General features: G+C 41.2%; 1 protein-coding gene across 1 annotated transcript in view; it reads left to right on the top strand.

Moving 5' to 3' along the window:
- Positions 1 to 509: 509 nt before the first annotated feature.
- Plcb1 (phospholipase C beta 1) overlaps positions 510 to 19,693 on the top strand; it is a 256,333-nt gene continuing 237,149 nt past the window's right edge. Inside the window, exons 1-2 of the mRNA XM_059258948.1 lie at positions 510 to 656; positions 1,306 to 1,443. Coding sequence (XP_059114931.1) covers positions 510 to 656; positions 1,306 to 1,443 — 285 coding nt within the window. The remainder of the gene's footprint in view (positions 657 to 1,305; positions 1,444 to 19,693) is intronic.

The following is a 19,693-nucleotide window of genomic DNA, read 5'->3' on the forward strand; positions in this document are numbered from 1 at the left end:
TAATTTTCTGCATGGACTGAAAAGTCCTACAGGGCCTGTCCTATGGGAGGAAAATAAAGACAGCCAAGTTGACTAAGCCCTATTTTCGGTTTTATTTTGAGTTCTGTGAGTTTGGAAACTTCCTTTTCCCAGAAAAAAAGGGGGGAGGGAAAAAACAAAAAGCCGTATCTCCAAAGGATATTTACTCATAGTGTTCCCAAAGAATGAGGCTTGCTCAGAAAAAGATGGCAGGCATCCCCTATGTCCAAATCCCAGAACACACTGGGTGAGGGACTTAAACTATCATTGGCAAAGTTGATGCTGACCCCCTATTTCTTTACATCTGTACTCAGTGCAGAGGAAAGGCCATGGCAGGAGACTTGGCTATGTTTCTGCCACAGGTGTCTTCCTGTCTTTATAACAGATTCCAGAGACAGTTTATATGAACAAAAGGCTTATGTCAGCTCATGTTTGAGGGTTCCAGTCTATGACTGGGAAGACCTATTACTACTGGGCATCTAGTAGGTGAAATGAGAGCACGGCATCTCACAGAAGCAGACATACAGCAAACCCGTTCATCCCATGAGCTGGAAGGACTAAAGAAGAGGAAGAAGAAAGGTACAGGACTCAATATGGCCTTCACAGGAATACCCTCAATGATCAAAGGCTCCAGCAAAGCACCCCACCTTCACCCCCTAACTTTGCACCACTTTCCCATAGCACCAACTCATATGCTTCTAGAGGCTATTTAATTGTTTAGACTGTAGCAGGCATGAACAGTTTTATTCTGTAAAAATTTCCTTTTGGTTTGCTGGGTAGTAGTGGTGCACGCCTTTAATCCCAGCACTTGGGAGGCAAAGCCAGTCGGATCTCTATGAGTTCGAGGCCAGCCTGGTCTACAGAGCAAGATCCAGGACAGGCACCAAAACTACACAGAGAGACTCTGTCTTGAAAAACCAAAAAAAAAATTCCTTTTTGTTTTAACATGGCCACAAATGGAGAAAGATGAAATTTTCCATTTCAATGTGTAACTCATGAGATGATGGGAAGAATTAAAAGGAGAATTCTAACATATACACATGTGTTGCAGGATGACTATATGACAGAAAGAGCATGTCACTGAAAACCATGGGTCTTGCCCTGGGAAGTCTTCCCCTACCGCTCTTTGGCAAGTGCTCCACCTCTCTAGTCACTATAGAATGGAATACTTCCATTCATTCAAGTTCCTCTTAGGAAAAGGCGGTTCTACTTCGAGTTCATTTAAAGGTATATGATCACGTTAGAATCTTTCCTTATATTCTACTCTTTTTCAAATTTCTTATTCAGGACCCCAAGTTACGTGAACTTCTAGATGTTGGGAACATCGGGCACTTGGAACAGCGCATGATAACAGTGGTGTATGGGCCCGACCTGGTGAACATCTCTCACTTGAATCTTGTGGCTTTCCAAGAGGAAGTGGCCAAGGTATGGTAAGTGGGGACACCAAAAGCTGTTGTCCCCATCTGATTTCTAGCAATATTGTTTAATACATGTGGAAGGTTTTCAGTTTGTTTAATATTTAGTTTGGATTAAACATCCATCTAAAAATAATTCAGCTGCCAAATATCCATGTATTTAAAACATGTTTCAATAATAAGCATCTATGTTCAGTGACAGAGATTGTTTTCATTAGGAATAGGGCATTAGATAAAATTCCTTTGCAAAACAAAATGTAGATAAAACCACATTTCATTTCACCTGGTGAATGAACATCTTTGATCCTGTCACTATTTCTAACTTCATTGCCGTTTTTTAACTCTCTGCCTGAGGATGCTCAACTTCAACACATTTGTAAACTGGTTTCTCCTGAACACCACACAAATCACCAGCAGTTGTGTAGTAGTTATTTAATTAATATGTGAAATAAGAAATACATTTTACATAAAGAATTTAAATAGTAAATATTTATTCATCCATAGACTAGAATGGTGACTTTAAAACAGGTTTTTCCTTAGTAACTAATAACTGTTCTACTTTTAAAAAATGGGCCTTCCAGTTGTACACAGAAAGAGTGAGACTACATAGTAGACAAGAAGCTCTACATTCTAAGACTCCCTGGACTTGAGTATGATACTTCCTCTAGAGCAGTGGCTCTCAACCTTCTTAACACTGCGAACCCTTTAATACAATTCCTCATGTTGTGGTGACTTCCATTTCTACTTCATAACTGTAATTTTAATACTGCTATGAAATGTAAGTATCTGATATTCAGGATATCTATATGCAACCTCCAAAGGGATCATGACCCACAGGTTGAGAACTGCTATTATAAAATGACCATTTGGAAAGGACTGAAATGAACACATTTTAAAGAAGGGTCCCCACCCCCATCCATGTTTATATTTTGTATTACAGAACACTAGTGACTTTCAATTTCCTTCAAGGGTTAAGAACATGAATCTAAGAACACTGAGGGGTCTATATATCATTGGTGTACTCGCACAGATCACAGCCAGACAGTCGCTCCTGGTCAGGGTGTGTTGTCAGGGCCTTGTGGTCTATAATTGTCTGATCTTTAGTGCTCTGAAAATTACATGAGTTACGGCTGAACGTGTTGGCCTGTTCTGTCATCTTTTAATCATTTTTGGCAGGGGTTTATTTCTGATCATTTCTGTAACATCAACTTCAGTCCTTGCAACAGAGTGAATAAAATACCAACCTGATGTAATCCTCTGGGGTGTTGAAAACTATGTTTTCCGGGTGTGTTAAAACCTCGTCTGTTTTCTCTTCGTAACGACAGAGTATAATTTACACTTGGAGAGAATACAGGGTAGGGAACTCTGCCCCTGTGGCATCATACTTGCCCTGCTTTCCTCCCGATTTTAGAGTCCCGTTGTTAACTCACTGATTTGCACAGCCCCATTTCCCAGTGTTGAATGAGTTGGTGGACCACGGACGACTGCAGATAAACAAATGCTAAGCATTTACAAACCCTCATAAAAATGTATCTCCCCGAATACATCTACATTCCCCTTTCTAAAATGACCAGCCTTGATATTCATTATATTTCTATTTAAAACACTAATAAATGTTACATTCAGGCAAGTCTTCACTGAGACTGAATATAGACCTACTTATGTTGTGTACTAATCTGTATATCTTCTGTTGCTCTAAGCCTTTGTGCAGTTATATTTTTAAAATGTTCAGTTTCCTCCTCTCTATGGTTCCCACATACCAATTTCCCATAGATTTAAATTCCTTATCCCATTATGGTCCTCAACAGTATGGTATCTGCAAAAGCTGTTTTGTTTTGCTTTTCAGCAAATACTTGAAGCTCTTGGCATAATTAATGACATTATATAGTATATTTTACATTCTCTGGATATAAATGTCTATAGAATTACCTCCCCACTCCCTGCCAGTGAAACTGCAACAGTCAGAAGGTTAAAATCTGCAGATACCACTTTCCTTCTAAAGCACATTTTCATATTTCTCGCTGTTAATGTTTTCTGAGTCCATCACATCTTGTATCCAATCTCAGGTGTCTTGCATAGCACTAGCCTTGAAGGAAAGGGTGTGCCATTGAATGAAAAAAAGAAATAAAAAGGAAAGGACATGACTGCTCCTAGGTAAGGTGGAGGAGAAAGTTTATTGCAGATAAAAGGGAGAGCATAGCCCAGAGGCAGAGACATCTGGGAGAATCCGGAGTGGACCTGACCCTGAGTCATGTGAGGAGAGTGAGGAAGGGAGATGAGAGGTGAACCAAGAGAGCAGCCAAGAGAGCAAAAGATAAAAAGGGGCGGATAATCAAAATGTCTGGATTATACAAGGAAGGGCAGCCCAAGCCCTGAGCTGCAGAGTTGGGATAGGGAGTGGGGTATGCTGGCAATACCCTGTAACAGGTAAGGACTGAGGGATGCTGGGAGAACCTGGTTGCCAGGTCTGCTTTGATATGTTAAATAAGTCACCTCAGCCCTCTGTCCCAGGGTTTGAGACCTAACAGTCATGATACAGGATGCACAGTAGAACCCGGCTCCTCTGAAAGTTGAATGCTGTCAGACTTTGTTCACCAGTAGACGTCAGCTTGTGCTATCCTTCAACATGAATCGGCAGGATGGGAATCTTTCCTGTGCCAGACACACTTCCAGGGTTAGGGCTTCAGCTATGAACAAAGCCATTGCCCCTGCTATTCTAGAAAAACTTACCAGCTACCTTCCAATGAAGTTGTGAACATGGCATGCTTTGTGCCAGATAAAGTGGAGTGCAGAAGGATAAAGCAGGAGGCCTGAGAGGGTAAGGGGAGGAGAAGGAGCCTGTCTCTTAATGAGCCAGCCAGGGAAGGCCAGTCTCTGAGGGAAGCTGCTGACTTGAAACACTAGCCTAGATACAATTCCAGACTTGCTGAAGTTAGATGTTTTCTTATTTGTTTGTTTTTGCTTGTTTTTTTGTTTTTTGTTTTTTGTTTTTTTTTTTTTTTGGTTTTTTGAGACAGGGTTTCTCTGTGTAGTTTTGCGCCTTTCCTGGAACTCGCTTTGGAGACCAGGCTGGCCTTGAACTCACAGAGATGCACCTGCCTCTGCCTCCCGAGTGCTGGGATTAAAGGCATGTGCCACCACCGCCCGGCTGCTTGTTTGTTTTTGAGACAGGGTTATACTATATGGGCCAGTCTGATCTCAAACCTTGAATTTTCTCTGTAGCCCAGACTGCCCTCAAACTCATAGTTATCCTGCACAGCCACAGAAGTGCTGGAACTAAGTTTGCATGCCACTATGCCTGGCTGAAACCAAATTTTTAATTTAGTCCTTAAGAAAGTTGAATCCTTTGAGAGACAGACATGCAAAGGAAACTGTCTTCCAACTTCCCTCTGTGCTTGGACTAAGAACACAGTGTCTCTTACAGTTAAACAACAATCATGTCTTCCTCACACAGCCTGACTCATCAGCCTTCCTGCGCCCTAACAATCAGCTCCCCTCTGGGAGTTCAATGTGTCTGAGAAATAGGAATGTAAGTCATACTGTTCTCTACACATCCCTGCTCTCCAGAAGGCCAATGCTCATATTGTGTTTGCTATCACTTGGCATCCCAGCACTTCATCTCACCTCCCTGAGATGCCTGACCACTCTGGGGAGCTTCGGGAGAGATGGTGAATGTTCTGTTTCTTTCCTCTCTTACTTTGACTCCTAGTGGACCTGCATTCACAATCTACTGCAAGGTTGGGGGTATCCACTAAGAAAATGAAAACAAAGGATGAAAAGAATAAATAAACTCTAAAATAAATGTGGCTGTTTTATCATCTGAGTAAAAGCCTGGGCTCTGAAGATATTTCTAGGGTGCACACTGTAGTTTTTAGATATCTCACCATGACTGCATCTTCCTTGAAACCCCCCACAATGCCAATCACCAGCCTCATTCAGAAGCAAATGTCCATTGGCCATTACTACTGTCTTCTTTGCTCCAATCTCTTCTACTCTAATGTAGACCTTGGACTTGAAGGTCACTCAGACACGACTGTCACACCTCCTTGTTCTATTTTCTGCATCACCTCTAGACACACGCTTTCCCTCTGACATTTCTTGTAGTCTGGAAGAACCTTTAGTTCTCCAAGTTTTGGTCCAGTCTCCCTTGGGATTCTCTACCGTTAAGAGGTGCTGTAATACTCAGCATCCCTGTTCATCCATCAGTTTACTGCTGTAACAACCTCAGCCACAAGGACAGACATTCGTTCTCAGAGACTGCATAGGTTATATACAGGTTGTGGACTTAAATCGGTGCAGGACCTTATTAAGTGTGTTAATAAATACACAGCACAGAAGTAAGACAGAGAAGACTGGGGGATGGGAGCCTCCTGACAATCTCCTTAGGCCATTCTCATCAGAATGCAGCTGCTCTTCAGCTTCTACCAATTGTGAACCAGTAGGTACAAAACTTGACTGTGGCCAGAATCATCACAGAGGCTTATTAAAAGACTGGGTACACAGTGCCACCCAGCAGGTCTGGGATAGACTCTGAGTATTTGCATATCTAACAAATTCCCAGGAGGTTTGCATCCTGCAGATCTGGGCATTGCACTCTAGTGCTGTCTGACCTCTGAGTTTAGCTCCAAAAGCAGCCAGAGAATCCAGATAGGATGTTAAATATAGACACCAGTTGTTTTCACATATCATGTTAGACAAACAAGTACAACTATGAACTGGATGTGATTTGGGGACTTCTGTTGGCAGCTTTTCAGTCTAGATTCATATTGAGGAAGAAAAACATTGTGCTGAATAGAATCTCAGGTCTTGACCTCTGAGCACAATGGGGAGAGCCTATCATCTTACTTAGCAGAGCCAAATCGACATTCTTCAGCACATGTGTGCATTCTCTAACTTGAAAACATCTCCCAGAGTCTTTGGGATACCTAAGAAATACAGCCTCTTTTCAAGAAATGGAGTTATCTAGGCTCCTTAATAACCACTGTGGAAATTTTATAAGAGTTTCTTAATAATTACTTATTTGTACCTCTAATAAGATAATATTCTTAATCAGGTATCTCCATAAACTGGAGAGAGAGAATAACATGAGAGAACATCTTTTGGATGCCTCTAGTCTCTGTTTCTGAGTATGTAAGGAAAATTAAAACTGGGGTGGAGGGGGCACAGAATATGATGTAGGCAGGGCAAATCCAAAAGTCAAGAAGAACACAAACACTGCTCAGTGTTCTGCAAGGTCACCTTTCAAAATTCTACCCATTAATTAAACAAATGCAAAACAAGCAGTAGAACTATTGCTGAGGAGACAAATGCAGGCTGCTGTGTTGCTGGAGAAAACAAGACCATTGTAGGTGAAATATTTCTCCAGCACAGAGGCCACTTTTGCTTACTGTAGGAAAGAAATAAGCAGGGGAAAGAATCTGTATTAACAAGTCCTGGAATTAGGAATACAAGAAGGAACACATAAAAAGGAAGGAATCACTTAAGGAGTCTACAGATCTGAATTCTCAGCCACACTCTTCCAGACAAATAGATGTGAGCCTTTGAAGCCCCTTGACAGTATGTGTGTTTTTCATCAGTAACAGGAAGGTGTTGGAATCACTCACCCATTGACTTACGATTGTATTAAGCTCTGCACCATGTCCCAAGCTCTGTTCTTGTTATTGAGGATATAGCAGAAAACAAAACAAAGACCCTTTGCCATATGGAACATGAATTCCAGTGAGGGAGAGACAATCAACAAAATAAAAGAATAAGGAAGTGAAAAGTGAGGTCAACACAAACAAAGTAGAGATTGGGAGTGTGGGCAAGTAGACATTATGTAGATTGGCCCCACCAAACATCTCTATTACCTAGGAAACAGTGGTTTCCTTTTTAAATTCTCAACCTCCTTAATAAAAATAAAATAAAATAAAAAAATAAATGTTTAAAACTGACTCAGAAGGAGGCTTGAGAAGGATTTTATAGAGTTCGAGAGAAATTTAACATTGTAGACGAGCCGAAATCCTGAAGGAGAGAGATGGTCATTTCATTTGCAATGGAGTCAGAAAACATACCATGGAGAGCTTGGTAGGGTTGTGGCTTCAGAGAAAGAGTGAAAAAGCCCAGAGTGCCAGGGAAGCATGCTTGGGGTTTTTTGTGTTTTTTTGGTTTTTTGTTTGTTTGTTTGTTTGTTTGTTTGTTTTTAGCCAGTATCCAAACAAGAAGACAGGAAGGAGGATAAGATTGGGACTGGAAAGATGGCTCAGTGGATACGAGCACTGGCTGCAGAGGACCTGCATTCATTTCCCAGCACCCCCATGGTGGTTCACAACCACCTGTAATTCTAGTTCCAAGACATCCAACACCCTGTTCTGGACTCCTCAGGTGCCTGGCACATCAGTGGTACACATACATACATACAAACACCCATACACATAAAATAAAATATTTTTAAGAAAGAAAAGAAAAAGTTCTATATTTTCATGGTTAGGTCTCAGAAAAGTATGAAGACTGTAGTGGAAGCACTACATGGGTCTGCACCAGCAGAAGGCCTTGTGGGAAAGAAGGGGATGTTACATCATGGGGTGATAATCCTCTCTTCTTAGGCCAGGTGATTGACAGGCCCAGATGCATTAACCGTTAAGAGGAGGAGAGCTTAGCATATAATGTTCTGGGGAGCTTAAAATGTCAGATCTCCACTTAAGCTGAGAGTTAGAGCTTGGGTTCTGTTTTGACTAGGGAGAAGTTACTTTTTCTTAATGGGCCTCAAGGAAGTCTCAATACCTCAGCCTTCTCATGGAGTAATTTCAATCCTGAGGAAGGGCTTCTCTTTCTAGTGTTACCAGGGAAATGTGGGTTGTGGTCCAAAGTCAACCTGAAGGAGTGGTTTATACTCAATGGCCTCCGAGGCTGTTAATCCCTGTAATATCTATGAGTAGGTGCTACCTCTGCAAAGATTTGAAGCATCTGAAGGAATAGGCTAGAAATATATTTAGAGAGAATATTCCAGATAGACAAACATAAAGTATAAAATCCTCCAACAAGGTAGTATCTGGTATGTTTTGAAACAACACAGGATACCTGCAGCAGGAACTGAGACAGCAAGGCTGAGAGAACACAGTAGCAGGAAGGACTCTGACTTTTCCTGTGAGTGAATTGGAAGCCATCAAGGAGTTCTGAACTGAGCTCGGATATGATCTGACTTAGTGTTTGTTCAGTAATGGGCTAGGAAGCAGGGAGAAGACAACAATGGCGAAAAGCAGATCATTTAACAAACTCTGGGATATTTTAAGTGAATTACCAGTTATTTGAGTGAAGGAGAAATTTAAGAGGAAATGGAAGGGGGTCTAAATCTTCATAATTTAAAGCAAAAGCCAACAGCGGATACTTATAAACCATGTTCTATATAAGAGAAAGAAATCAAAGATGTTGTTAGAATTTTGTCTTGAATGTCAGGAAAGAAAGAAGCATCCCTCGTTATGTCAGAGGTTCAGTTTTGGTCCTGTTCAGTTTGAGATTATGAAAAATCCATGTGAAGATGCTGAGTGGGTGTTCGGTATGTGGGCCTGCGGTTGAGCAACAAATGTGACATATAAGCTTCTCAAAGGCATTAGTTAATTAATAACATTTAAAATTATCATGGAACTTAATGAAGCTGGGTGAAGGATCAACTGGAAGTGACCCTAGATGGAGAAGATAGCTGACCTCAGAGTCATGAACACTCCAACATTATGTAAGAGTCAGAACTAAAGGAAGCTGAGAAGGAACAGCCAGCAAGACAACAACCGTAAATGTGTGTCATTGGAAGTCAGGTTAAAAAAAAAAATTCAGGGGTGAAATCAACTGTGCCGTTGTTGCTCATAGTTCCAAGTAAGATGAAGGCCAGAAATTGACTACTGGATCTAATGACACAAAGGTCACTCTAGCTTTGTTAGGACAACCTCAGTGGAGTCTCGGGTTCAAATCCCTGATCGGAATGACATTGGGGATTCAGAAGGAGACAGGTTAAGAAATCAAAATCAGTTTGTTTGTTTGTTTGTTGAGATGTTGTGATGTAATGAACAGCAGGGACATGGGAAAGCTCCTGGGAAGGGAAGGGAAGTGAGCTCAGGGTACTTTTAAGGTATAAGAAATGACACCATCTTATATAGTGGTGAGGCTAGTCTTATACAAGAAACCCAAGAGCCCATGTAGGTGAGCAGGACTGTTGGGATGTATCTGTGGCTAGACAAGAGAAATAAAATTTAATATAGGACTTGAGAAAGTTAAGCCTGGGGCCAAACTGAGCTAACAACACTCTCCTTTTGTCAGTGAGGTTTTATTGGAACAGAGCAACTCCCATTTGCTTCCATATCGTCTAGGGATGCTTGTACTTGACAAAAGGTGAGTTGCTATGATATAAACCATAAAAGTAGTCAAAATTCAAAAATACTACTGTTTGATCTGTAACTCCAAACTGTCCACCCCTAGGCTGGTAAGATGGCTCCATGGGTAAAGGTGCTTGCCATTGACCCTGATAACCTGTGTTTTATCCCCAGAAGCTACGTGGTAGAAGAAGAGAACCAACTCGCACAAATTTCCTCTGACTTTTACATATGTGCTGTGGCATGTACATGTATACACACATACACACATGTAGTAGATGTATGGACACATACATATACACACATATACACACATATGCACACATACAACACATACAAATATAACACATACATATACACACACATATATACCTAAAACATATACATATACACACATAAAGCATATACATACACATATATACAACACATACATACACATATATACACATATATATTGCACAAATCCTAAATTGTCTTATAATAAAAACCTGGAGCCAGATATTGGGGTAAATGCTGAAAGATCAGAGGAAACAAGCCACAGCCACTTCTCACCTCACCTACCAACTCCTTGAGTCCTCTGACTGAATGCCTCTGAGTCCTCAGCCAAAAGGCTCTCTAGTTCCTGTCTCCTCACACCTTATATGCCTTTCTCTGCCCAGCCATTTCACTTCCGATCTCAACCTTCTTAGTGCTGAGATTAATGGCGTGTGTGCTTCCCAAATACTGGTAGCAAAGGCATGAGATCTCAAGTGCTGGGATTAAAGGTGTGTGCCACCACTGCCTCGCTCTGTTTCTTTTAGACTGGATTAATCTCATGTAGCCCAGCATGGCTTTGAAATTATAGAGATCCAGACAGATCTCTGCCTCTGCCTCCCAAGTGCTAGGATTAAAGGTGTGTGACACCACTGCCTGAACCTCTGTGGCTAATTCTGTGACTGGCTTTGTCCTCTGATCTTCAGGCAAGCTTTATTTCTTAGATTATAAACAATATATTAACACATATGTACATACACATACACACACAGTGTGTAGGAGAGACTGTTCTTATTCTCTTGCTCAGAGAGGCTGAGCTTAGGTGGGAACAACAGGCACTTTGCTCAGGTGAATAAGCAGAGGACACCAATGGTCCTAGTAGCAGAGCAGAGTGTAGAAGAAATTCTTTCTGATTACCTCAATTTTCTTATCACTGAAGCCGAATTTTAGCCAGTAATCACTCAGTGAGAACAATGAGAATTTGATTTCTCAAGCATTTTTCTTCACTAGTTAGTGAGTTACTTTAAAGACCTAACTCGTAAGGTTACTGTGGACTGTGAAAGGCAGGTCATTTACATCTACCCCCAAAATTCCTGTCATTTCAAGTAAGCTAACTGACTCATCAGATCAAATTTTCAGTTGGCCAGTGTGTCTGAAGGGAAAATAGTTTTCTTCTGCTTGCCCACTTCCATTCTTTATCCTATATCCTGTTTTTCTCTTGGGGTGTGGCAGAGAAACTGACTTCTAGGTGTGTCTACTACTATGTCCTGATCACATGCAACGTGAGTAGCATCCTGTACGCTGCCAGCTGTGAAGTGCTGTGAGCCAGGGGCAGGCAGCCCAACTCATGATTGCCATATGCTGGTATCCACCTTCAGGTCTCAGGGACCTGGATTACAACTGCTTAGAGAACACTCATTTCCCGGAGAAGCTCAACCAGTAATGAAGTCTGTCCTGGAATGTAGCCCAAGGAATCCCACTATGTAAAGAAGGCAAAGGCACCGCCTCACTGTTTTTGCATTCAGAAAGCCAAATGTTTTCCAGCATGTTTCCCTTTGGGTCTAGTGAGCTTCTTCTCTAATCATCCATGGTGAAAGCTGTAGGGTCAGTGTTCGAGGAAGCATGGTGCTTGTGGTCTAAGGAGAAATGGGTCTTATATGTGATCCCTGAGTGGCAGCGAAATAGGAGACTAATCTCCTTTCCCTCCCTCTTCCTGTTCCATGAAGTTAGTGAAGTCATCTGTCACCTGAGAGGCAGCACTTGAGGTCCAGGCTATGATGTAAGATACTAAATTAATGGCCATACTGGTAAGCCCCCGGCCCCCATGTGGGTATATTGTTAACTATCACCTATTTTGGCAGACTTTAGCCTTAATGTTGTTCTTTTCTGTTGGGAAGCAGTGCATTCAACAGCTTTGGAGCCCAATAGGTTGAGACTGAGTTGTCCAATAATTGCTATGAGTGGGAAATTATATGTGGCTTAACTGCACAGGCATTGGCAGATACCACGTTTTTAACCTCTCTTTAGCACTAAATTCTTTTAGGCATTTAGAAAAGGGCAAAACAAAACACATGCATTTCCATGTAGCCACACTAATGGTCACTAAGCATCTGGAAAAGTGCTCATATCCTAACAATACCGCGGTAGACTTTAAAGTCAACCAGTAAAATTCAGCATCATCAGGATCCCAGGCATCTGCTCTTCTAACAGCCCTTTTTTGGGCTTCTTACATTGACCTGCTTTGCTTGTTTTCAAAGTATCTGTAAATGGAATGTAGCCATTTTTGTCTGCCTTCTATCATTCCAGATTTACCAGTTTAGTATTCTCTGTTTTATGAGTAGACTTCATTAATTCTCTTTGTTACACAGTATTCTGTACTGTTTGCTGTACTTGACAGACATCCTGACATTTCCTAATTTAAGGCTATTGCAGTAGTGAAGCCACACAGCTGCCTTTCCCGGGGGCATACGTTGCAAAGCGTAATTACTGGTCGTAGATTTTTCTATGTTCTGACTTAGTAGATATGGTCAATTTCTAGCTACATTTTTAAATGATATTGTGCACAGAGAGAGAGAGAGAGAGAGAGAGAGAGAGAGAGAGAGAGAGAGAGAGAGAGAGAGAGAACTCTCCAAAACACTTTGTGTGCACTGAACATTAGTCTTAAGGATCTCCACTTTCTAAAAAGGAACCTCTGCTACTCTGTCTTGGAGAATTTAATTCACTTATTTGAAGATTACGATGTCAGATTTCCTGGAAACTTACTTAACTTCATCCACATCAGTTGCTTGCCCACCACCCCAGGAGCATCCGAGCTCCCTGCCCCTTATAATTAGTTCCCACATCTCTCCCTCATCTTCTTCCTCCGGGCTGTTTTATCGAAGCTCTTGACAGGTCTTGATGACTGTCAGCTACCTGCTTTTCTAGAAATTTCTCTTTACTTTCCAACTCTACCTGTCTTTCTGCATAAGGTGTAGACCTCACTTGAGATTCACTGTCTCCTCTTCCAGCCAAAAATCTCAGGGAATCTTTCACTATTCTCTCTGTTTTGCCAAAAACATCATCATGTCTTCTGCTGCATTCATTACTCTGGAATTGCCTGCTGGTGTGTTTAATGCAGTGTTTAATGCAGTACAGTGTATGAGCCAGTGAGAGCAAACAGCACAGCTGGGTCACTCTTGGACACAGGAATCTAGATGAGTATGTGATAGATAGATGGCCAGCGAGTGTCTTTAGGGGTGGGAGAAAGAATAAAAGAAAGAAGGAAGGGTTGTTGAAAGAGAGGAAGGGGTAAAAGAAAGGAAGCATTTGAACTGTTGAGAACAATTGGTAGATCATGGAAAATGTCAAGTCCCTGAAGGCTTTGAGCATCATGGACTCCAATCGTCTCATCCTTCAGGGTAGAAGAAATTGAGGTTCCTCTAATGGATGGTTGTTTCTAGCTTCCTCGCATGGAATGTTCCTATGATTTTCTGTCCATAATTTGCAAAAATTCTGAGTAGGAGGACATGTTTGGTATCAATTACAATGACTTCCATTCTTCTAATTGTCCCCAGACCCAACCTGTTTCCATCGAGAACCCCTGTTCCTTCTGCCTGTATACTAGTAGTCACTGTGTGCTTTTTAAAATATGGAAGTCAGCTTCTGCTTCCTAGCAGTTGACACCTTACAGCTAAAGAAATGAGAGAAGTTGATCCATGGAGGGGACTTTTGTTGTTGTTGATGATGTTCCAGAAAAAAAAAAAAAAAAAAAAAAAAACCTAGCCAGGCCTGGATAATCCTAGCACTTGGGAAGCTAAGATAGAGAGTAGCTCTAAAACCAAGACCTGAACTACAATAACAAACAAATCAATACAAGAAGAGGGAGAAAGAGAAGGAAAATTACAATCAATCGAGGGAAGTTGGAAATTAAGTTGGAATAGCTGAAGAGACCTGCGAAGCCAGTTCTGGGCCATTTTTTACTGTGGAACTTGATGCAAAAAAGTTTTGCGAATTTTCATTGGCATTCTTCAGAATTAATAGTATTATATGTTTTAAACCAATCCCCAAAGATAAAAGTCATATTTTTTTATTATGGAAACATTTACATTGAGGTAAAGATTTATAAACACTAATATATATTCTCTTCAAAATATACAGTTTATTTTCATTTCAGGACCAATTTGTGATAAGTAGTCAATAACTAAAACTTTGAATTTTCTTTAAATGCAAAATAATAAAGGGGGAAAAGGTGCCATAAATGATATTCCATAATGTGTTTAGGGATATAAGGGGCACTACGTGTGATTTTGTTATTGGTGGTACATATGCCAAAAATGACTTCTGAGAAATGTGACCTAAAGACACTTTATTTATTGTATTTTATGAGCTCTTCATTCTTTGTTACGTCTGACCTTCTCGTTTAAACAGCCCATGCCGTCATCATCTTCAGCTCTCCCCTACCAATCATAACACAGGCTAAGTTCCATCCACTGCACTCTTGTCTGATAGCCATGGGAGTCCACCTCTGGAAAATACCATTTTCCCCACAGTCTGCACCTGAGTTTTGCAGGAGTGTTAGTCAGATAAATCCTGAATTTTACATTGTGAAAATGTCACCCACCTGGAACATTCTTATTATAAAAGTTTAAAAGTCAGAGGAGAGAGACTCATAATAAAAAGAGAAGAAAGGGCAACTTGGACTTCATCTCTTTCTTACTCACAGATAAGCCACAGCAGCTGTCATGCTGGGACTGTGGGAGAAAGCATCTCTTGCCTTCTGTCCTTCAAGTCACTTTTCTGCATGTGTTAAACGTGAGCTGCGTGGAGCCAATCAGGATCCCACATAGAGGCACCTGAGCTAAAGTGAAGGGAACATATAAACCTGCTAACAGAAATAATTGTGCTTTCTGACGGTCAGGTGTACAAGGCCTGCTAGCCCCAGCAATACAAGACAGAAAGCCAGCTCAGCGGTGGCATCTTTCCTCACCTATCCACCCCTGGGTGCAGAGCCAGGGGACCTTCTCCCCACTCCTTGGCACCCCTGACTTCGGAGGCCTGGCAGCTGAGTGTGCCTTGAATGTGTTTTCTTGGACACAGGGCTTGAAGCAGACACGTGGACACAGAAAGAAAAACAGAAGTAAAAGAAGGAGAAAAGGAAAATAATTTAAAATGATAATAATAATAGTAATAGTAGTAATTAATAATAATAGAAAGGAAGAGAGGGAGGGAGCAGAAGGAGAGAAAGGAGAAGAAGGAACAGGAGGGAGGAAAGAAGAGAAAAGAGAGAACCACTGTTGGGTTTTGGAGGGAAGAGGAGCTCACGGTCAGCCTGACTTTGTCTCGTGTTCCCCTCCTTATGTGAAGTCCTGGAGAAAACCAGTTCTTTGGCACTCTCTGAGAGAGACTGGTGCCTCTCCCTGGATATCAGTCTCGGTCTTGAGGAGGCTAGCTAAGTGTCCCCAAGTAATTTATACATCACTAAAGAGAACAAGAAGTTTTTGAAAATAACTTATTAGTAGTTTTCCTTAATGGCTATATAGTAATATCCACTTATTTAACAAATATTTAATTACCCGTTGTTTGTCATGCACTGTTTTGAGGGCTAAGGTTAGAGAAATAACCAAATATTAAAACTGGGAGTAGACCGACAGCAAAACACGTCAGGACAAGTGACATGTAGAGAAGGGTAGGGAGTGCTGGAGAGTGGGAGGGAGAACACTTTGCTTTTAAACACATTGTTGAGAAAGGGCCAGGATGAGAGGATGCCAGTAGATGAAAGCCTGAAGAAGATAAGGGAGACAAGATCCTGAGAAGGCCCAGGATAATGGCAGGACTCGGGAGGCCAGTTTAGCTGAAAGCAGACACTCTGTAGTAGCAGAGAAATGACAATGTATAGGATGAGAGGTGATGCTAGTTCAGAGGCATGTGGATACTGTGAGCATCATCTTTATTGTTATGAGTGACCAAAGGATGGGTTGGATGTGCCATACTTTAACGGTGTCACTCTGTTTGCAGGTGTGCAAAAGTGAAAGGTAAAGGAATACTCAAGTGCTTGGGCTGAAGTCTGAACAAAGACTGGATTCTTGATAATCTTCCAAGGCCAAATATTTGCTGACGTTTTTACTGTATAATAGGATACAAAAGAGGATGCTAAGGATGATTACAGGGTTGTTGTTTTTAAGTAGCTTTATTGAGACACACAGCTAATTAGGGAGGAAAAATAGCCTTAGAACATTGAAGTATGAGCACTGAGTCCTCTTACCCTGCTTAAGATATTATGAAGTTGATAGTAAAGAAATGTAAGTGCCAGTTTCTAAGAGAATGCAATGGGCCATTAGGAAACGCTGAGACCTGTTGAGAAACAGCTCAGGGTGTTTGAGCTTGGGTACTACTGATCAGCAGAGCAAGGAGTGAGAATGGGAAGTGGGATGAGAAGAGCAAAACAGAATGGATGTGTACTTCAGAGCAGCATGCATGAGGGCCTTGGTTCAATCTGGAACATGTGTGTGTATGCACACCAGAGGGGGATATCAATGAGATGAATAACTGAAGGAAAGCAGACAAATTGCTATCCCCTTCATTCCCTTCTCCTGGTTGTTCAGAATAATTTATAGCCAGTTACTTCCAATGGCACAAATCTTAGAGTTTATCTTTTAAGAAATTGAGCAAAGTCTTTGGAAAGAACCGTGGTGTGTAGCACAGGAGTTAGGGGGCCAAGACACACTAAAGCAAATGGTAACATGGAAAGGTAGCAGTTTCTATTTGTATATTATTTGTTGTTATGTTTTTCCTCTGTGTATCAGGATACATGAAGGTAAAATGGTCTCTCAAATTGATAGACCCAGGCTAACAGGAACGAGATGTTTCCCCATCCCTAGCCATCCGTGTGTTTTCAGGAGCACCCACATCAGGAAGTCACATTTTCCCCAGAAACCCCAGCAACTTCTGCTTTCCTATGACTGTCCATGTGTAACAGAGCACATTAGAGCTAAGCAAGTTGTTGAGTTAATTTTGGATTGGATGTAGAGCTGGTATAGGTGACAGTGGCCTTCAGCTAGGCCAAAGTGTAGAAGGGCAGCACTTAATGGTAACCCCACAGCTCAGATATGGCAAATAGTAGCGCTAAAGATCAGTGCAGAAAACTTTCAAATCATTTAGAAGAGAGTTCAACAATCTGAAAATAAATGAAGTGCTCAAAGCAAGAGGCAGAGGAGTAGCTCTTATGACAGAGGAGGGACCATCAGGATCCAGATTCCTACCAAGGGCCAAGCCCCTTCTCATTTCCAGGAAAAGAAACCGGTTTGCTAGTGGGTTTAAAATAAAGTTGGGAGGTATAATTAAGGTATTTAAAACAAATCGATTTCCAAATGAGAAAATTACGTTTTAGCAGAATTCTGTCATTATGTTATAAGTTAACGAGGAACAACCTGTGCATACTTAAAACTCAATTTTCAAGGAATGCAGTTTTAATTTCGTCAAACGTTTCAGTTTAGCAAATAAGCAGCGCCACTTAACTCCCAAGAAACAGTGATTGCTCCCCGTTTCCTTCTTGGAGTTCCTCCCACTGTAGAATTAGCTGTGTTTTTAAAAAAATCTTTCTGTTTTAATGTCTTCAAATAGAATATCTTTAAAAATAATAAGGATTAGAAAACTACTATAAGAACAGAACCTGGTTATACACTTTTATCATCCATAGTACACAGTATTGAGTCAGCCACAGGCAAAATAATTGACATCAAGACTATCAGGATTAGACTAGTAGCAAATGTTTTCATAAAAGTGACAGTAGGCTACGGGAGGGGCACTATCCCAAGAATATGGCAAGTTGACATGGAGCCATAGCTGTGAATCTTTGGGGGTTCTGCACACCAGGAATGAGTCAGGAAACTAGCTGGAAAGAAATACCACCACCACCACCACCACCACCTCCACCACCACCACCACCCAGCTAATTAAAAAAGTACCCTCGAAGCTCACAGTGACGGCACAGACCTCTCCTTGTCTAACTTCAACAGACACACTTACCTGTCTTTTTGCTTCTACCTCTTCTCTGAGGGATTTCTTGGTCCATTTTTTGGCATTGTAGCAACATAATAGAGAGTTGATACTTGGAAAAAAAAAAAGAGATTTATTTAGCTAAACATGTTCTGAAGTTTGCAGTTCAAGAGTGAGGACTCCACATCCGGCCAAGACCCTAGACTGTGACATAAAAGGCAAGCAGGTTCATGTGGAAAAGACAGACCATGAGAGGTGCCACACTTTTTAATACCTCACTCTGTGTCACTAGTTCAGTCCCATGAGAATGAGGACTCCTTCACACTTCCAGGATTTAACATAATCCCTGAGAACCATTAATCATCTCATCTACTTACTTCTTGATGACGCCATCACCTAATGCCACAGTGACAAATAAAATTCAGCATGCATTTCAGAGGGGACAAAACATATTCAAACCAACACAAAGGGGTTTTGTTTTCTCACACTATCCTCTTCAATATAATCTGAGTCTGATGTGACTGCACTGAACTTTCCCTGTATGTCAGACCAACAAATAACTCTTCTAAGAAGTCTAGCATTGTACTAGACCTAACACCTGTCAAAAACAGACTAAAGTGTGGAGCTGTGCACATGCAATGCACTTCCAGGCATGGGACTGCCTCCCTAGACCTTTAGAGTACCATTTAGCACAGTGCTGCTTCACTTGACTGCAGAAAGGTGATTGGGCATCAGTTCTTTACGATATAGCCCAAAGCAAGGCATGGAGCAGGCCAGTGCTTTCAGGACAGATGCTCCAAACCCCAACATGAAATGTCTCACACTTTGTTTACTGGAGAACTCCCACAGCCATGTTATACCCAGCACCTCTAACTTTCTTAAAACCCATTCCAATATAGTTTACATTACACTAGGAAACAAACAAAACCAAGTCACCAACCCTGTAGCCAAAAGTGATGTTCAAAACTTAAAACTATAGGAGAGACATAGGGATTAACTTCCGAAGACAAAACCTTGAAGGCATAGAAGTATTTTTCATTTACAAGTGCCTCAGACAGTCTAAATCAGTGACTAAGAATTTAATCATACAATTTGTAAAATCAGTCAGAGAATGATGAGATCCATGTATGTTAAGGGATGGCACACATCCTTGTCCCAGGGCTCTTGAGCAAAATGCAGTGTTTTCTAACACACCCCTCCTTCTACATACTGCTTCACCTAGCTCAGGATTTGGCCTCTTATGTATTACAAGGTTCTGACATGAACTGATTGTCCCCAAAGGTAGACCTACTAGACCAGTCCCAGATTTGTTCTATACTAGAGGTAAAGAAATCAGCCAGATTCTCTGTGGTGACAGGAGCCACCATCTATGACAACTTGGTGCAGTTGGGGCCACAGGAAAGAGCTCACTGGTAGGGAAAGAAATCATGTCATCTAGAAAAAAATGACTGTTTGCAAATTCATTGCAAAAGCAGTAAAGAATGTACCTTGGCTTTCACACTCGATTCTTGATGGTCTTGGTTTAATATGCATTTCTTCTTCTTCAATTTGTCCATTTTTTCCTTCCATTACAATAAATAACTCGATGTCCTTGATCAATTCTTCTATTTCCCAAGTTAGCTTGAGATATTCATTTTCCAATTGTAGCCTAAAGCCATTTGAAAATAATAATGCATCTTTCCTTGATATTAT

Source organism: Peromyscus eremicus, chromosome 4, assembly GCF_949786415.1.
Source record: "Peromyscus eremicus chromosome 4, PerEre_H2_v1, whole genome shotgun sequence".
Taxonomy (NCBI): Eukaryota; Metazoa; Chordata; class Mammalia; order Rodentia; family Cricetidae; genus Peromyscus; species Peromyscus eremicus.